General features: G+C 43.7%; 1 protein-coding gene across 6 annotated transcripts in view; it reads right to left on the reverse strand.

The window, feature by feature from the left end:
* Window positions 1-20,151, reverse strand: part of PLEKHM3 (pleckstrin homology domain containing M3) — a 386,793-nt gene that overhangs the window by 59,430 nt on the left and 307,212 nt on the right. For all 6 annotated transcript variants that reach the window (XM_033945256.1, XM_033945254.1, XM_033945259.1 and 3 more), the window contains one exon: window positions 13,202-13,359. In XM_033945256.1, the coding sequence (XP_033801147.1) occupies window positions 13,202-13,359 (158 nt within the window). The remainder of the gene's footprint in view (window positions 1-13,201; window positions 13,360-20,151) is intronic.

Genomic DNA, 20,151 nt, shown 5'->3' on the forward strand with positions numbered 1-20,151 from the left:
CAATCAAATAGTCCCCTCACTTACACACTCAGACCTAATCTTTATACAAAAAGATGCATCGATGTTACGACAAGTGAGGTGATTAAATTTGCAGACGACACAAAGTTATTCAGAGTAGTGAAGACGCAGGAGGTTTGCGAAGACCTGCAACGTGACATAAACACGCTCCAGAAATGAGCTGCGACATGGCAAATGAGGTTCAACGTGGATAAGTGTAAGGTGATGCATGTCGGTAACAAAAATCTTATACACGAATACAGGATAACCGGTGCGGTACTTGGAGAGACCCCCACAGGGAAGAGACTTGGGAGTATTGGTTGAGAAGTCGATGAAGCTGTCCACGCTATGCATGGCAGTGGCGAAAAGGGCACACGGAATGATTAAGAAGAGGATCATGAACAGATCGGAGAAGGTTATCATGCCGCTGTACCGGGCCATGATACGCCCTCACCTGGAATACTGCATGAAGAAGGACATAGTACTACTCGAAAGGGTCCAGAGAAGAGCGACTAAAATGGTTAAAGGGCTGGAGGAGTTGCTGTACAGTGAGAGATTAGAGAAACTGGGCCTCTTCTCCCTTGAAAAGAGGAGACTGAGAGGGGACATGATTGAAACATTCAAGATAATGAAGGGAATAGACTTAGTAGATAAAGATAGGTTGTTCACCCTTTCTTCGAAAGGGTACCTTCGGTAGAGAGAACGAGAGTGCACTCTCTGAAGCTAAAAGGGGATAGATTCCGTACAAATGTAAGGAAGTTCTTCTTCACCCAGAGAGTGGTAGAAAACTGGAATGCTCTTCCAGAGGCTGTTATAGGGGAAAATACCAGGGATTCAAGACAAAGTGCTGGGCACAATGGACCATTGTGTTCTTATGTTCTAAGTTCTAGCTGCTCCATCCAACCAGTGCCCTGGTACGATCACTATCTGATCACATTCAACCACACCTACACAACAAAGCAACTATCAACCAGGAAGCAAACCTAACCCAAGAAAATATACAACAATGACGCAATCAACTTAGATGATCTCTCCACAGGTCTTTCCAACCTAGTGGGAACATTAAATCCTGAACAATTCTGAATCCATCGATGAGGCTGCAATGGACTGACATGCTGAGGTAAGAGTCCTCTACGAATACCTAGCACCGTCAAAGAGATGAAACACTATCTTGCAAGCTCTCTTTCCCTTGGTTTATCGACAACTTAAGATCCAAGAAAAGAGAACTAAGGAAAGCAGAAAGTAAATGGTACAAATCCAGGCTTAATAGTGACAAGTTCAGCTGGAGGAACTGCACAAAGAATATAAACAAGCTACGATAGACACTAGAAAGAAATACTACTCCCAACAACTACTAAAGACCCTCAGTAAATCAAAAATCCTTTTTAAACTAACAAAAAAAAGAAAGAAAAGATATTCACAACCATCTCAAGGAGACAACCAAAGCCTTAACACTGAACTCTACAACAAAATGCTCTCAGACTATTTCATTGATAAAGTAGACAAAATACGGTCTCATCTCGACTCCACCGTACTACCAACATCATTTCCCAACAACCCAGACAGGATACTTAAGCAGATAACTGAGAACCTAACTCAATTCGAAATTGTCTCCCACGACAACCTCACCAAGATACTAGACTATTTGCCCCTATAGCTCCATCCTAGACCCCTGCCCACCACATCTCCTAGTGGTAGCAAAAAACACCTTTGTAAACTCCATCCTTCCTCTCATCAGCACCTCTCTACAATCAAGTTCAATGCCCACAAACTGGAAACATAGAAACAAACATAGAAACATAGAGTATGACGGCAGAAAAGGGTTGTCGGCCCAACAAGTCTGCCCACTTGAAGATCCCCCCTCAACAAGAACCCTCCCTCTAAGAATTTCCCAGACTGAACCCACTCCAAGAACCCTTCCTCAACAAGAACCCTCTTTTTAAGCATTTCCCCGGAGCGAACCTACATGTTTATCCTATCGTCCCTTGAAGTCGAGTGCATTACTGGCCTCAACTACCTGACTTGGAAGACCATTCCATCGATCAACCACTCTTTCAGCAATCATCAGACCAATCCTAAACCCCCCCACTTGACTCTAGCATGCCCAGCAACTTTAGACCTGTCTTCAATCTACCCTTTATCTCCAAGATCCTGGAAAAAACTTTGCTCAACCAAGCACATCCCTTCATTGACAAACAAGGAGCCCTATCCACCTTCCAATTGGGATTCAGGAAATTGCACAGTACTGAAACTGTCATTCTCAACACCATCAATGACTGCTGGAAACTCATGGAAAAGGGTAATGATATCCTCCTGGTGCTACTTGATCTCAGCGAACCATTCAACACCATTGACCATCCTCTTCTCATTACACAGCTCTCCAAAACTGGCATACAAGACATTGCATTAAGAACATAAGAACATAAGCATCGCCTCTGCTGAGTCAGACCACAGGTCCATCGCGCCCAGCATTCCGCTCCCGCGGCAGCCCCCCAGGTCAGTGACCTGTAAGTGATCCTTTATTTAAGACATTTTGTCCTGTGTAGTACCCCTCTAACTATACCCTTCAATCCCCTTTTCCTTCAGGAACTTGTCCAACCCTTTTTTGAAACCCAGAATCGTACTCTGCTCTACCACCTCCTCTGGAAGCGCATTCCAGGTATCCACCAACCTCTGCGTGAAGAAGAACTTCCTAGCATTCGTTCTGAATCTGTCTCCCTTCAATTTTCTTGAGTGCCCTCTTGTTCTTGTTTCCCCCACCAGTCTGAAGAGTCTGTCCCTCTCTACCTTCTCTATACCCTTTATGATCTTGTAAGTTTCTATCATGTCCCCTCTAAGTCTCCGTTTTTCCAGGGAAAAGAGCCCCAGTTTCTCCAGCCTCTCAGCATATGGAAGGTTTTCCATGCCCCTTATCATTTTTGTTGCTCTTCTCTGGACTCTCTCAAGTGTTGCCATATCTTTCTTAAGATACGGTGACCAGTACTGAACGCAGTATTCCATATGCGGGCGCATCATTGCCCGATATAGCGGCAGGATAACTGCTTTGGTTCTGGTAGTGATTCCTTTTTTGATAATGCCCAACATTCTGTTCATCTTCTTGAAGGCTGCTGCGCATTGTGCCCCCGGCTTCATTGATTGGTCCACCAAAACCCCCAAGTCCCTTTCTAGGTTGCTTTTCCCCAATACCATTCCCCCCATCTTGTAGTTGTACATCGTGTTTCCTTTCCCTATGTGCAAGACTTTGCATTTCTCTACATAGAAGCACATTTGCCATTTATATGCCCATTCACTCAGTTTGTTCAGGTCCCTTTGTGAATGGGCAGATAAATGGCAAATGTGCTTCAATGTAGAGAAATGCAAAGTCTTGCACATAGGGAAAGAAAAACACGATGTACAACATTACACTGACTCACTTCCGTTTCTGAGTAATAGATCCCAAAGTGTACTGCTCCATGATGTCCTATCGAAACAGTGTTCCCTGGGGGGCTCTACTGTCCCCCTATTATTTAATCTCTACGTCAGATTTATCCTAGATATAGTCCACAAACACCAAATCCAATTAACTCCTTCTATATCTACCAATGGGAGAAATCTACAACTCCCAGATCATGAAACTCCTAAACTGCTTCTCGGAAATAAAAAACTGGATGCCCATCAATAAATTGCAACTTAATGCCTCCAAAACAGAAATTCTTTGGATCCGCAAAAAGCACTGCACCCACACCTGTCCCTCTCTGCTCTGGGAATCAACAACCATAACTGCAAAAGACCAAGAATGCAGATTAGGGATACTCCTATCGCTTTCCAACTATCTCTCTCAGGTGGCCTCTTCCTCATTTTACTACCTGTGACAACTCCGGAAATAAGGAACTACTTCTCTGAATCTGACTTCACCCAACTTCTCTATGCCTTCGTCCTCTCCAACATGGACTACTGAAATGCGCTATTCATCAGACTCATAGCGAAAAATATACAGTCTCTAATATGTACAAAACTCAGCAATCAGACTTCTAAAGAACCTTCACATCTGCAGCTGTCTCCCAGGCTTTATCTTCAGCACACTGATCTTATCTCTAATAAGTGTGGCAAAAAATGGACTTATCTGAATCTTAAGGTGGTTGATAATGTCATGCTGTCTCAAAACTCCTTGACCCCCCCAACTCGACCCCCCTCATTTCATGAAACTTGAGTTGGGGGGGGAGGGTCGAGGAGTTTTTAGGCAGCATGACAACATCAGCATTTTTCATTATGGATTAGATATAGGACCGGAGCAGTTGCGAGGATGAGCCATAGCTACCTTAAGATTCAGATAAGTCGATTTTTGCCACACTTATTAGAGATTTATAAATGTATAAAAAGAAAATTGGTGGCATGAGACAGTGAATACCTGTGATGGTCTCATCAGCAATCTGTGCCGTGTTTATCACTTGGCGGTATGGTTGTAGGTCTGAGCTTTTCACAAAAAATACTCACAAATTTTGTATTGATTTGAATTATGCTGACTATTCATTATATGCTGCTCTGTCTAGGTCAAGGGAAAGTTAAATTAAATTTCGATTGTCCACCCTTTTAATATTATTATTGCAGTTTTTGTAAGGTTTTGAAGCAAACTCTGAAACTAACCCATCAAACTTCAGTTCCCAAAGCCTTGTTTAACTGATGGCAATACTTTTGGATTTGATGCATAGAACCAGCTCTGCAATCACACTATGATGTGATCTGTCATGGCACTACTGGTCAAAGCTGAACTTCAGCATCTGACTGACAGACTGCATGCCACATACCACAGAGCAGAAGTTATTGACAAGACAACTGCAAAGACACATCTAACTTGTAGCAAGGCAATATGGAAAAGGTTTCATGCATTACACATGCCTCTGCAACACAAGCCTCACACACAGCTACTTACAAATAGTATCCTTTGGAAACTCCATAGCATGGGATTGCTAGCTTTTGCTGCTAGCTATTGTTAGGTAGGATGGAACAAGACAGGCCAAAGCAGCCTACAAAACCTGATAATTAGCCTGCTGATTTTGTTTGTCTTGGACCCATTTACCAACAAAGGAATTTGTCATGCTGATTAGCAAGAGCTGGGTATGCAGTGTATGTGCCTTCAAGCCCAGGTGAGTGAATAATCCATGTATTCATTTTGTTTGCTCAAGGAATGACAAAACTAAATGGAGTGCAAACATCTTGGCCTACAGAAAGGCTAGCCCTATTAGAGGGGCGCCTAATGCCTTCCTCTAGAAAATGAAATTGCCTGTCTGAACCTGGGTCATCCTTCACAAACCAAACACAAATAGCAGCCACACAAAAAGCCAGAACATATTTCTGAAAGAATATTTTCTCTCAACTGGCTGAAGGTGGCACAGCTGAATCCAGGAGCTCTGAGCATGTGTCACTGACTCTTTAGTGCAGTGGTGCCCACACTTTTTTGGCTTGCGAGCTACTTTTAAAATGACCAAGTCAAAATGATCTACCAACAATAAAAAGTTAAAAAACACAAAGCACACTGTACGCAGAGAAAATGTTAATTATCATTTGTATTCGGGGGGGGGGGGGGTTTCAGAGGTCAAGGCAGATAACTTTAAAATATGCAATGTCACCTCAGTAACAACTATACAAAAATAGACAAATATACCCCCTCGCCTTTTACTAAACTGCGATAGCGGTTTTTAGTGCAAGAAGCTGCGCTGAATGCCCTGCGCTACTCTTGATGCTCATAGGCTTCCTGCGCTAAAAAACGCTATTGCGGTTTAGTAAAAGGGGGCCATAGTGCAAAATACAGACAGCAGATATAAATTCTCAAAACAGACACATTTTGATCACTCAATTGAAAATAAAATCATTTTTCCTACCTTTTTGTCTTGTGATTTCATGAGCCTCTGGTTGCACTTCCTTCTTCTGTAAAGCCAATATTTATTTATTTCTGCCTTTCTTTCTCTCTCCCCCTGCCTGCCTGTCTTTCTTTCTCTCTCCCCCTGCCCCCCCAATTAGCTGGCCCAGAACTTCTTCTCCGACGTCAGAATTGATGTCGAGGTGAAGTCTTATGAGTCTGGTGCTTGTACATGCCAGGCCTGGTTTGGGGAAGCAGCAGGGAGAAAAAGATCGCAAAGGCAATGTGATCAACTCGCGTTGCCTTTGTGATCTACTGGTTGATCGCGATCGACCATTTGGGCACCCCTGCTCTAGTGCCTTTAAAGAATGATGCTTAACTGATTTTGAGAACCTGGAAGCTCAAGCTCTGATATGCAAAAAGTAAAAGATAAATTAAGACACAGAAACATACTATATCTGATTTTTCAAAAAACCAGCAATGGAATAGACATATCTGTTATTCAGTACAGCTCATCTTTTCCCTGTTCCTATACTGATATCCCATGAAACTGTATTTATGACTCCTTTTCTCCCAAACTGAGAATCTGCTAACATATTATAATGCCTAGAATCTAAAGTAAGAGTTGGTGGGGGAACTTAAACTTGGAGCTACAAAATTTTACATCATGAATCTGCATTGCAATCTAGAAACTTAATTCCAAAATGTTTTTGCTATGATATTCCTGTGTTTGACAGTTGACTCGATTATTTTAAGGTATCCCATAACAAAATTTTATATTAGAAGAATGAAAACATAATTAATAGGGACAGATATAATGTCAGCTAAACAGGGTGAGAACCAGTACAATAAATCTGCAAGTCAAGTTGCTTGCACTGTTTTGAACTAGAGTATTTTTTTGCATAGATTTATTTTCCTGCAACTTCAAGAAGGGGAAAAATTGTGGAAAGAAATGCTTTTGCAAGAAGTGCCAACTTAGAAATTGAGCAAATATTCTGGAACATTTTTTGCCCAAGTTTTAGTTTTATAATATATTCTGTCAAATTTTTCCCTTTCTCAAAGTTGCAGAAAAGTGAATCTTTGGACAAAAGATATGCCATAAAATCTTGTGGGCTTTTTCTCATTCATCATTTTGCAACTTACACAACATCTGCTTTTAAAAAAACTTTCTATTAACAAAGATTTTACATGTATAATCAAGTGTAGTCTTAATACAGAAAAACAGTAACAAATTTAGGGTTACCTTTACTAAAGCTTAATGCATGCTAATGGATATTGGCATGTGCTAAGTGCCACATAGTCCATGAGTATAAAATAGGATGTGCAGCATTGAGCATGCACTACGAGTTGCTGAAAAGTTCTCAGCCCAGCCAATTTCCTAAATTCTGAGCATTATTTTGCCAATGTACAGTAGTTTAAAATAGTTATTTTATTTTGCAAAATGCAAATTTGCAGAATCGTAATGCTAGGTTTTGACATTCTTTCAAATTATTGATTGAACCTTATCAACGAAAAGTATGAACTCTGAGCCATCATGAAATCCCTATTTCTGCAGAAGAACACTCCAAAGGAAATACATGAATGTATGATGCAAACACTGAGCGATAAATGCCATCCTACTCCACAGTGAAGAAGTGGTGTATATAAACTTTCAGCGTGGAAATTTTGAGACAGTAGATGCAGCAAGGTCTAGGAGGCCTCAAATGGTGTCAACTCCTGAAATTGTTGAGCATGACCATGACCTGATTTTGGCAGATCAGAGAATATCGGCTAAAACAATTGCAAAAACACTACAGATATCCAGGGAATGTTGTGAGTATATAATCCACGAGTAGCTGGGTATGTAGAAGCTGTCAGCCTAGTGCAGACATGTCAAACTCTGGCACGTAGACCAGTAATAAAAGTTTGCTCGCCAGACTTTTATCAATTTATATTTATGCTGGCCCGCCAGCATGAATCGCTGCCTCTGCTCTTCACGAGCACCTTCCTCTGCCTTCGCATGGTCCTCCCTTCATCCCAGCTTCCTGGTCTCCTCTTCAAAGCAGCTTGCTGAGGATCGCCAGCTGGCTGCAGCGAACCTCGCAGGTTGCCATCGACCTCCGCAGTACGTTCCCTCTGCCGCAATCCTGTTCATCAGAGGAGGGGAGGGAATGCGGCAGAGAGAACATGCTGTGGTGGCTGACACAGCCTGCTAGGTTTGCTACAGCCGACCAGTGATCCTATGCAGACTGCTTTGAAGATGAAGCCGGGATGGTGGGAGGGTAGGAACGGCGGGCCAAATCTGAAGGTGAGACTGGGAAGAAGGGGGAAAACATGCAGGCCTTCAGGGTGGAGGATGGTCCCTGGTGTAGAAGTACCAGGAGGGAGCGAAGGAGGGGTCCAGACATGCATATGCCGGACTGAGAGGGGAGGGAAAGAAATAATGGGTCTAAAACAGAGGTGAAGGAGAGAGATGGTAGACAATGGAATGGAGGGAGGGAAGGAACAGAAAGGGAGAGAGGTTGGACACAAGGAATAGTGTGGAGGGGGGATAGAGATACTGAATAGGAGGGTAGTTGGGAACAGAAAGGGAGGGAGAGATGGTGGACCCTGGGGTGGTGGGGAAGGAAGGAGAGATGCTGAATGAAAGCGTAGTTGAGAAAAGGAGAGATGGTGGATCTGGGGATGGTGGGGTCCAACGCTATAGCTGCAGGGTTGGAGATGAAAAAAAGGAAAGATGCTAGACCTCCATGGAAGGGAAATGAAAGGGAAAGACAGAGATGGAAGATGGATGGTTAACATGGAGAAAGAAGAAAATGACAAATGGACAGGAGACCCTGGTAAGCGAGTTATCAGAAGACAATCAGGGCCTGGGACCAACATGACTTGAATAATGACCAGACAACAAAAGGTAGAAAAAATAATTTTATTTTCTGTTTTGTGATTACAATATGTCAGATTTGAAATGTGTATCCTGCCAGAGCTGGTATTAGATAGCAAGTGTGAACTAGGACCTAAAAGAGAAAAGAAAAGTCTTTTTTATTTATTTTGTTTACATCATAGAGCCGGCGTGAGGTTGGAGAGGTTGCAAATCTATACTTCTACTAAGACTAAGGGATCCTTTTATTAAAGTGCGCATTTAGCGTGCGCTAAATCGGTTAGCATATCTTAATAAAAGGTCCCCTAAATATCTTAATAAAAAATTTGGCCCGTGACTTAGCCTATGTTTTAGATTTCAGCCCCTTATGTGATTGAGTTTGACACCCCTGGCCTAGTGGGTGCCCAAATATTTGAATGCTGACAAGAAACGACATCAAGTGGACACTTCCAAGTTGATTTTGCAGCCTTTTCAGAGAGCTGGTGCCAACTTTTTGGAAGCTGGGGCAAGGAGTTATCTTTTTGCAAGACAATGCACCTGCTCACAAGGCTGACAAAACGATGGATGTTTTGACGTAATACAGGTTTCAGTGCATGGACTATCCACCCTACTCACCAAATCCTCCTCTATCTGTTTCCAAACCTTAAAAAGAATTTGAAAGGGTGATAATTTTCAAGTGATTTGGAGGTGATTGCAGCAGCGGAGCAGTATTTCAGTGATAAGACAATAGAGTATTTTTGGAAGGGTTACAGAAACTTCAGATGCAATATGCTAAGTGTGTTGAACTTAGAGGTGAATATGTGGAAGAACTTGTAAGTTTCATGGCTCCACATCATTCCCTTCTTGGTTGGGCTGAGAACTTTTCAGCACCCCCCATAATGTCCATTAGTGTGCGCTAAGCTTTGGTAAAAAGGCCACTTAAAGAAGCAAAAGCAGTGCAAAATTCTGAAAAAAAGATAACAAGCAAAATATTCAAATAAATGTTCCAAATAATAAGTTAGCTTAGGAGACAGGCATATAGGAAAATCAAACAAGAAAACACTCTCAAAGTTACCAGAGGAAAACAGACTCTCCACATGAGACTTAGACACTCTATTTAGCTTCTAAGATTATTGGGGGTGATGGGGGAGGGGTTTCTCCTAGACAAAGAACCAAGCAGATTACCAGGCTTAAGAAACAGACCTATCCCCTGTTCCTGAATGACATCCCCCTATAGATTTGTGGATTCTCGTTAAATGGTTTGACTCTCCTCTTCTCTCCAGAGGATAGTATTCTGGCTTCTGAGGCAGTCACTGGCATTGGTCCCTCCTCTGAAACTTCTGCTATGCTCCCTTTTGAGTCAAGTGGCATTTCAAGAATGCCATTATCTGCCTCAAACTAGGGATGCTTAATAAGGATTCTATCAATAAGACAGAAAGAAGCTTCCAAGTCCAGTCAAGTGAAGGCCTCCTCAGCACCTGGAAACATGGGCTATCCAGACAAATTCCCAAAGGCAGAAATGAGTTTCAAAATGTTGGTCTGATGACCTCCCATGTTCCTTTCATACTACCCTCATGGAACGTCTGGCTCCTAATGCTTTAAAGGTGACATTATGTAATGTGTTCCAAGCAAAATAAAGAGAGAATATGGCGCCACTAGGGAAATATGAGATAATGCTCATGATGACAAGAGAAATATCAAATAAAGTTAAAGTTTAATATCAACAAATGCAGTTTTTCTTTAATTACTGCAAAATATCTTTTCAAAACAGAACTTTTGTGAACACTGCACTCATATTTAACACAAAACAAAATTTTTTTATTTATTTAATATTGCCGTTCCGTAGTGTTTCCTGCTCATTTGGAATCAGAGCTGGGAACCGGCATCATAAACTCTCAATTCACAGCTTCATGGATTTCTCCTTCTATTCCCTCTCAATTTACTTTAATCCAGAGTAGGCAGCAACAATTCTAAGCTAGGAGTCATGCACCAGAGCATCTTCTGCTCCCAGTCCCAGCCAACCCAGGAGGTAGAAGCTTGAGCTGGAAATCCAATTCAAGTGGCAAACAGGTAAACCCTCATCTCTCTTCATTGGTTATTCTATATACAGCACGTGAAAAAAATTAGGACACCCCATGAAATATTCAGTTCTTTCTTAAGAAATGTTCACATATCGATGTCAAATCTTTTTCCGCACCGTGGAATGTCTAATGTCAAATTCTTTCGAGATCTTTTTAAATCCCTTGCCAAATTTATAAGCTGCTACAATCTTCTTTCTGAAGGCCTCAGACAGCTCTTTTGATCTCACTCTCACCGCAGCAGTCATGAGCACACCAAACTAAATGTCTGAGGTTTTAAGTAGGGCACATTTCCTTTAAAATGCTGAGTAACGATATTCTAATCATGTGCACCTGATGTGATACACCTGTGTATGATTTGAGCCACTTTAAGTGGGAGAATATGTGGGGGTGTCCTAATTTATTCGTTAGAATACACATTTTTGTGGATATCTTTAATTTCATGACTAAATCAAGGAAATGTTTTGTTGTTTATCTGCAATTACATCACTTTGTTTTCCAGGGAGGGTGGGGGGGGTTAATATATTTTGTTGTATTCATTGATAAATTGTAAGTGCTGTCTATGATATTAATTGTATGTATATATTTAATGCACTGTTCTTGAATTGAAAATTAATAAAGATTTATAAAATAAAATAAAAAAAGAAAGAACTGAATATTTCATGGGGTGTCCTAATTTTTTCACAGGACTGTATCCCATCTCATTTTTCTTTGTTTTCTTGATTCCAATGGTTTAGTTCTATTCTTTCCCAGATGCACCCACTACAAAACTACCAGGCCAAATCTCTGGAATAATCTTCCTCCTAATATCAGATCATAACTTTCACTAAATCATTTTAAAACTCTACTAAAAACACACTATTTTCAAATAGCTTTTAACACTTCACCTAATTTAGTTGCATACAACCACATGCAAAGTGTGCCTGTTTTACAGCATAAAAGCACTGAATTTGATTCTATATTTTAACCCTATTTGTTATGATTTAACTGTTTGGAATTATATCTTGCAAATCAATGAATTGTTTCCTATCTTAATGAATTTCTTTTCCTGTTTCTATTTATGCTTTTTGCTGTTTTAGATTTGAACACCTCCTTGACCTTCAACAAAGAAAAGGAGGTACAGGCAGTCCCCAGTTTAAGAGCACCTGACTTATGTCAAACTTGTATTTACAGATCGGGGTCCTGCCTCTCCCTTCCTGTGTCAACGCACCCCTTTCTTCCTCCCCTCCTTTCCAAATACAACCCTCCTCCTCCTTTCCCTCTCTCAATGCGCCTCTCATTGTCTTTCCCTCTGTTCTGCGTCCCAAATGCATGTTTTCCACAGGTGTTTACTTCCTCTGGCCAGCTCCCTACTCCCATTGCAGTTCTCTTTACAAAGCCGTGGATCAAAGCTGACCTGGCAGCCCCTTCATGCCTCCCGAAGGTGTTTAACTCCTCTGGTTGGCTCTTTCCTCCCAGTGGCACGTCTCTTCTCGAAGCCGCAGCCACTGGTTCCAGCATGAGGCTCGCGGCTGACCCGGAAGCCTTCCCTCACGTCAGAGTGAAGGCTTCCAGGTCAGCCATGAGTCGCATGCAGAAACCAGCAGACACGGCTTCACAAAGAGAAGTGCCACTGAGAGGAGAGAGCCATCCAGAGGATGTAAACACCCGCGGGAAGCACAAATTTGGGATGCAGAACGAAGGAAAAGATGACAAGGGGTGTGTTGGAATACAGAAGGGAGGAGGTAGGTCACGTTTGGACTGGAAGGGAGGAAGAAGGAGCATGTTGGCACAGGAAGAGAGATGCAGGGTCGCGTTGGGACACAGAAGGAAAGGAGGGAGCACAAACACGGACAAAGGATGGAAGGAAGGAGGGAGGGAGCATGAACTTGGGAGATAGGATAGAACAATGGAGGGAGGAAGAGAAAGAGATGCTGAGGTAGGGAGGGAATAGAAAGAGAGAATTGTTGGGCATGGGTGCCTGAGTGAGAGGGAAAGAGACAGTGCACATAGGGAAATGAAGAAAGAGGTGAACTGTTGGGCATAGGGAGGGAAAAAGAAAGAAATATTGGAGATGGTGGTGGAAGAGGTGTGAGGTACAGATACATGGAGAAGAGAGAGATGAGAGGGAGAAATGGATATGGTGGTAGTGGAGAGGGAAAGTGGGATGGCTGAAGAACAAAAGTAAGGGTAAACCTCCAATCTTTTATTTCTATTTAGACTGCAGTACTCTGTTTTGTAGACTGTTTCTTTAATGATTAATGTTTTTATAGACTGTTTACCATACAGGATCTGAGTTACATACAAATTCAACTTAAGCATGGTTTAAAAAATGGAACTCGTTCTGACCCAGGGGACTGCCTGTATATCAAGTTTTAATTTAAACTGTATACAGTGATAATATATTTACAGTATCATCTTATCTTCTAATAGGTGTGTATGTTTTGGAATATCAAGAAACATTCATTACTGTACCTGCTTGTAGAAACAGTCTCAAAGGGATAAAGGATCTCTCCATTATTACAGAGTTCACATATAAAACCCTTCTGGCTGCAAAGACTACAGTTGTAGACATGAGAAGTTGCAAACTTGATCACCTTCCCCAGAAATGGAGCCAACTTGCCTTCAATGACCTGAAAGAGGAGGAAGAAAGAATTATCAAAAAGAAAGGTAAAACTTCTTCAATTATAATAACAAATTATAGTCAAATTATGTTGATCCTCTCACTATAATTTCCCAGTCATGTTTTCCTTTCTAAACTTACTCAGGCCAGGATTCTCAAAAAACCTGCATTAAAAAGTGACAGTCTGCTAATGCAGCTGTTTTGATAGCGAATCTAAAAAAGCGAGACATTAAAAAAATCACATATGCAAATGAGGTCGGCGGACAGGAGCGAAGATTGCTAAATTTGCATGTGCCCATCGCTGGTGCTAGCAATGGGCACATGTGCAGAAAAAACACATCAAGAAAAATTCCTCCTAAAATACAACAGCGGGAGAGATGTTCAATCTCTCCCGCTGTCAACCAACAACTCCCCCCACCCAGGGCAGGATTAATTCTTCGAGGGCCCCTAGGCACACAAGTACACTGGGCCCCCCTGGCCCTGCCCCGCCCCTACCCTGCCCATGTCCCGCCCCCACCCTGCCCATGTCCCGCCCCCATTTATCTGTTTTCTTATTTACTTCTTTATTTCCACTTGTCAGTGGCATACGTAGCATAGGTGACACCCGGGGCCCATCATTTTTTGACACCCCCCATCTGTATGAAAAACATGATTTTTAGTAACAATCCACATGTCACACAAGAGTGTACCTAGGAAAAGGCAGCATCTTCCATACTGCAGTGAGCAGTACATCAATAAACCCATTGTAAAACTAAACAAGCCAGACTAGTACAGATCGATCCTACACAGTCAATCCTAACAGAAAACCATGTCTTTTCGAACACACAGAACACAGAAAACACATTCGCTTAGTATGTAAATCACAAACTAACCCCTCCCCCTTTTACAAAACTGTAGTGTGGTTTTTAGCCATGGTAGTAACAGCCAATGCTAAAAAACGCTCTACAGTTTTATAAATGGGGAGATAGAATAAAAATACTTAGACAAAGGTTAAACTGAAGCACTAAGAAGCTGGACTCTGCATACAATGCAACACAACAGAAATAGCGATGCATCTCCCCTAAAGCAAAAAAAAAAAATATATAATTTTTTTCTACCTTGTCTTCTCTGGTTTTTGCTTTCCTCATCTTCTTGTCACTCTTTTCCTTTCATCCACTGTCTACCCTCTCTCTGCCCCTTCTATATGGCATCTTCTCTCCTTCTATTTCCCTTACAGAAACTTTATGCCTCCCCCCTTCCATCTCTCCCTTCACCCCCATTGGTCTGGCATCCATCTTCTTCCCTTCCCTTCTCCAATGGTCTGGCATCTCTCTCCTCTCCTTCCCTCTCCCACACCCCCCATGGTCTGGTATTTCACTCTCTCCTCTCCCTTGCCCCCACTTCCATCAGCATCTGCCCCCTTTCTCTCCCTTCACCACGCTTCCATACCACCCTGACCCCCTTTCTCACCCTTCACCATGCTTCCATACCACCCTGACCCCCTTTCTCACCCTCCACACCCTTCCATACCACCCTGACCCCATTTCTCTCCCTTCACCACGTTTCCATACCACCCTGACCCCCTTTCTCACCCTCCACACCCTTCCTTACCACCCTGACCCCCTTTCTCACTCTTCACCATGCTTCCATACCACCCTGACCCCCTTTCTCACCCTCCACACCCTTCATTACCATCCAGACCCCATTTCTCTCCCTTCACCACCCTTCCATACCACCCTGACCTCCTTTTTCTCCTTCTACCACCCTGCTATGCTCCTTTCTTTCTCCATCGAAATCAGCAAAGTCCCACAATGACTACTTCTGCTGCCTCTGGGCTGGTAGACGCAGGGATTTGCGGCAAGGTCCCGCGATGACTGCGGCTGCCGGTTCACCCCTCCCCCCCTGATGTCACTTACCTCTTCCAGAGCAGAGGAAGAAGTAGTCATCACAGGACCTTGTTGCACTTCAGCGCGGCTGCCGACTCATATTTCAGAGCAGAGTCAGCAGCACCGTTGAAGTGCTGTTTTGAGCAGCGTGGGAGCTTCAGGACCCGGCCGGCTGTGCACCCCCTTGAAGCTTGCACCTTGGGCAGACCGCCCCCCCCCCGCCCCTCCCCTTGGTACGCCACTGCCACTTGTATTTCTTTTTTTTTTTTAAATTCAAAACAAACAAAGATTAGCATACCAGTGCACAGTTTTTCTTCTATGCAACCCCCAAACATCTCTGAATAAATCCCCCTTCCTTCCCTTCCCACCTACTTACCCAGGACTTTAACTCTGAACCCTTTCCATGCATATATAAAAGTGTTCAAATATAAAGCAGTAATACTATCCGAAATATAAGTCTATATTACTAACCAAGTTTACAATGCCTCTCAACTGCCTCACTCTACATCAACCAACTGTAACTCCTCTAGTACATTCCACTTCATGTATGTTAACTTGCAACAAAACAACAAGGCAAGCAGTCCACCAAAGAATCCAACATGAAACAAAAGAAGATTGGCAGAACATAAGGAGATTCAAATCAGGTTAATTCAAGGTTCTCACAAGAACCATGCCTGATGCATTTTGCCAAACAAGGCTAGTCAACGCTAACAAAAAACCATGTCTTTCATACAAACAGATCACAGAAAACACCTTCACCTAGTATGGAATATGTAATCACAAACTAACCTCTCCCCCCTTTTACAAAACTGTTGTATGGTTTTTAGCCACGGCCTGTGCTAAAAAAATGCTTTACAGTTTTGTAAAAGGGGGGATAAAATAGAAATACGTAGACAAAGGTTAAATAAAACCACCAAGAAGCTGGACTCTGCATACAATGCAACACCACAGAAACAGCGATGCATGTCCCCTAAAGCAAAAAAAATAAATAAATAGAAATTTTTTTCTACCTTTGTCTTGTCTGGTTGCTGCTCTCCTCATCTTCTTGTCAATATCTTCCTTTCATCTTCTGTCCTTCTGTGCCACTTCCAGAAACTGTATGCCTCCCCCTTCCATCTTTCCCTTCACCCTCATTGGTCTGGCATCCATCTTCTTCCATTCCCTCCTCCAATGGTCCGCCATCTCTCTCCTCTCTTCTTCACTTCCCTCTTCCACACCCCCATGGTCTAGCATTTCACTCGCTCCTTTCCCTTCCCCCCTACTTCCATTAGCATCAGCCCCCTTTCTTTCCCTCCAACCCAATTCCATCCAGTATCCTTCCCTTTCCCTGCACACAATTCTATCAGCATCTGCCCCTTCTCTCCCTCCACCACCCTTTCTCTTCCTCCACCACCCTTCCATGCTCCTTTTTCCCCCTCCAAAAATTGCTGCTGGCTCTGCCCTCTGAGCTCCTTTGCCCGAAAGCAGCATTATAACAGCTGAGGGCAACATCCCCCCCCCCGCAGCAAGGGCAATGCCCCATCCCGCGTTAACGGCAATGGGTCCCCCTCCCGGCATAAACTGCAATGCAGCTGGATCAGTTACTGGAAGGTCTCACGATGATTGCGTCTGCCGGTCTATCTTCCGGAGCAAGTAAGTGACATCGGAGGGGGATGGACTGGCAGAAGCAGTCATCGCGGGACCTTCCAGTAACAGATCCGGCTGCATTGCAGTTGATGCCGGGAGGGGGGCCCATTGCCGTTGATGCCGGGAGGGGGGCCCGTTGCCGTTGATGGCAAGGTGAATCATCTTCCTTCAGCGGGCCCCTCTCACAGTTTCGGGCACTAGGCACTTGCCTACTGGGCCTATTGATTAATCCGGCCCTGCCCCCACTCCCCCCAGCAGTGCGAGAGATACCCCACATGCGAGAAATTCCCACACTCTCCTGCTGCCCTAAAATCCCTGCCACGACCCAACCCAACCCCCCGCCCCTGATGGCAAGTGACCCCCCTCCTCCGTCTCCACCACCCCCTCCCCTTACCTCAAAATAGATGACCCAGAGGGATGCGGACTCTCTTCTCCCAGCTGTCTGCGTCATCTAAAATGGGCCTTCCCCTTTGGACTCTCAAGTGGCACTGAGGTAACAGCCCCGGGCCTACTTCCTCGAGTGGAGGGGGGCTTTCAACCGGGGGGAGGGGTAGGAGGATTTCTAGGGATTCACCGGGATTGGGATTAAAACAACACATGCCTTGGTATTGTTATATTTGGTTCTAGTGGACTTCCCCATTATTTTGTTGTATTCTGTACTTTGAAGTTTTACTTTGGCTCCGCATTGGTTTTTTTTTGTCAATAAAAATTGTTTACTCCTAAAATGGGCCTTCCCCTCCCTGGTGCATTTTGGGATGCACTGGGGAGGGGCCTGAGGCTCTGATTGGCCCAGGATGTTTAAAGTCCCGCTTATGGGAGGGTCCTTAAACAACTTAGGCCAATCAGAGCCTCAGGCCCCTCCCTGGATTAATCTGGACTAGAGGGGCCTTAGGCATCCAGGCCAATCAGAGCCTTAGGCCCCTTCCTGGTCTGGGAGGGAAAGGCCCGTTTCAGACAACACAGGTGACTGAGAGGAGGAAGTATTGCATTCAATTCTGGTCTCCTTGTCTCAAGAAAGATATAGTAGCGCTAGAAAAGGTTCAAAAAAGAGCAACCAAGATGATAAAGGGGATGGAACTCCTCTCATATGAGGAAAGATTTTAAAAGGTTAGGGCTTGGGAAAGAGACAGCTGAGGGGAGATGTGATTGAAGTCTACAAAATCCTGAGTGGAGTAGAACGGGTACAAGTGGATTTATTTTTCACTCATTTCAAAAATTACAAAGACTAGGGGACATTTGATGAAGTTACAAGGAAATACTTGTAAAACCAATAGGAGGAATTTGTTTTCACTCAAAGAATAGTTAAGCTCTGGAATACATTGCCAGAGGTTGTGATAAGAGCAGATAGTAAGCTGGTTTTAAGAAAGGTTTGGACAATTTCCTGGAGAAATATAGTCTGTTATTGAGAAAGACACGGGGGAAGCCACTGCTTGCCCTGGATCGGTAGTATTGAATATTGTTACTCCTTGGGTTTTGGTCACCTGGATTGGCCACCGTGAGAACGGGCTACTGGGTTTGATGGATCATTGGTCTGACCCAGTAAGGCTATTCTCATGTTTTCACTAATCTCACCATCTGTTAAGCTGTGATTTGCTTGCTGCAGTAGATCTGCAAGTGAGCGCAATCATGGCATCTGTTCTCACTACAGACAGGAAGGACTGAGCTTGTACTGTGTCAAGCAAGGATCCTATGTATTCCAATTGTTGTACTGGATGCAGGTGGGACCCAGGGAAGTTTAGAACAAACCCTAGGAGCTCTAACACCCGAATAGTTTTCTGCATGGACTCCCACATCCTTTCCTGTGATATGCTCTTGACCAGCCAATCATCTAGGTATGGAAATAAACTCCCAGTCTACATAGTGATGCCAGTCACAGGAAGTATAAAAATGTGGGTATAAGCATCCTTCAAGTCCAGAGAGCATAGACAAACTTTTTCCTGAATCACTGGGAGAAGAATGTTCAGGGAAATCATAAGAATATAAGAAGTTGCCGCTGCTGGGTTAGACCAGCTGTCCATCGTGTGCAGCAGTCCGCTCCCGCGGCGGCCCCCAGGTCAAAGACCAGTGCCCTGAGACCAGCCCTACCTGCATATGTTCCGGTTCAGCAGGAACTTGGCTAACTTTGTTTTTAATCCCTTGAGGGTGTTTTCCCTTATAACAGTTTCCAGAAGAGCGTTCCAGTTTTCCACCACTTTCTGGGTAAAGAAGAACTTCCTTACGTTTATACGGAATCTGTCCCCTTTTAACTTCAGAGAGTGTCCTCTCGTTCTCCCTACCTTGGAGCGGGTGAACAACCTGTCTTTACTATTAAGTGTATTCCTTTCATTATCTTGAATGTTTCGATCACGTCCCCTCTCAGTCTCCTCTTTTCAAGGGAGAAGAGGCCCAGTTTCTCTAATCTCTCACTGTACGGCAACTCCTCCAGCCCCTTTACCATTTTAGTCGCTCTTCTCTGGACCCTTTCGAGTAGTGTCTTTCTTCATGTACGGTGATCAGTGCTGGACGCAGTATTCCAGGTGAGGGCTTACCATGGCCAGGTACAGCGGCATGATAACCTTCTCCGATCTGTTCGTGATCCCCTTCTTAATCATTCCTAGCATTCTGTTTGACCTTTTCGCCGCCCTCTTGAACTTTTCTTTGACTATAAATTTGTTCAGGGCCCTTAGGTCTAGGAAGGGACAAAATCCCCTTGTCTTTTTAGGCACATGGAAATACATGATATAGAATCTCTTCAGTTCTTCCGCTGGTGGCATGGATTCAACCGCATTGGCCTTTAGAAGGGTGGAAATTTCTTCTACAAATACTTGCTTGTGGCGAGAGCTCATGAATGATGCTTTTGATGGGCAATCTGGTGGTTTTATGACAACAATGAAGTACATATCCTAGATGGATTATTTGAAGAACCCACTGGTCAGAGGTTACAAGGGGCCCCCTCTGATAGAGAAAAATTCAGCCTCTCCCTTATCAGTAGGCCATCCAGGATGGTTACTTAGACTATGCCTATGCTCTCTTGGAGTTGATCAAAAGCTTGTCCCTGCCAGCTGAGACTTCTGAGTCCAGGGCTGGCATAGCAAGAGCTTCTGGGGTTGGGCCTCCTGAGAACAGTGGGCAGGTGGAGGAAATCTATGTCTTTGAGTATAGTAGGGGCTCCGCCTAGGCCAAATCAAAAACCTCCTAGTTCAGGAGGATAAGGTGAAGGCTGCCGAGAGAGGAATTGGATGGTGTCAGTACGTTTTTTAATGAGGTCAGCAGTTTCCTCCACCTTGTCCACAAAAAGGCTATCACCTCAGCAAGGTACATTTACAAGTCTC

This window comes from Geotrypetes seraphini, chromosome 5, assembly GCF_902459505.1.
Source record: "Geotrypetes seraphini chromosome 5, aGeoSer1.1, whole genome shotgun sequence".
Classification (NCBI taxonomy): Eukaryota; Metazoa; Chordata; class Amphibia; order Gymnophiona; family Dermophiidae; genus Geotrypetes; species Geotrypetes seraphini.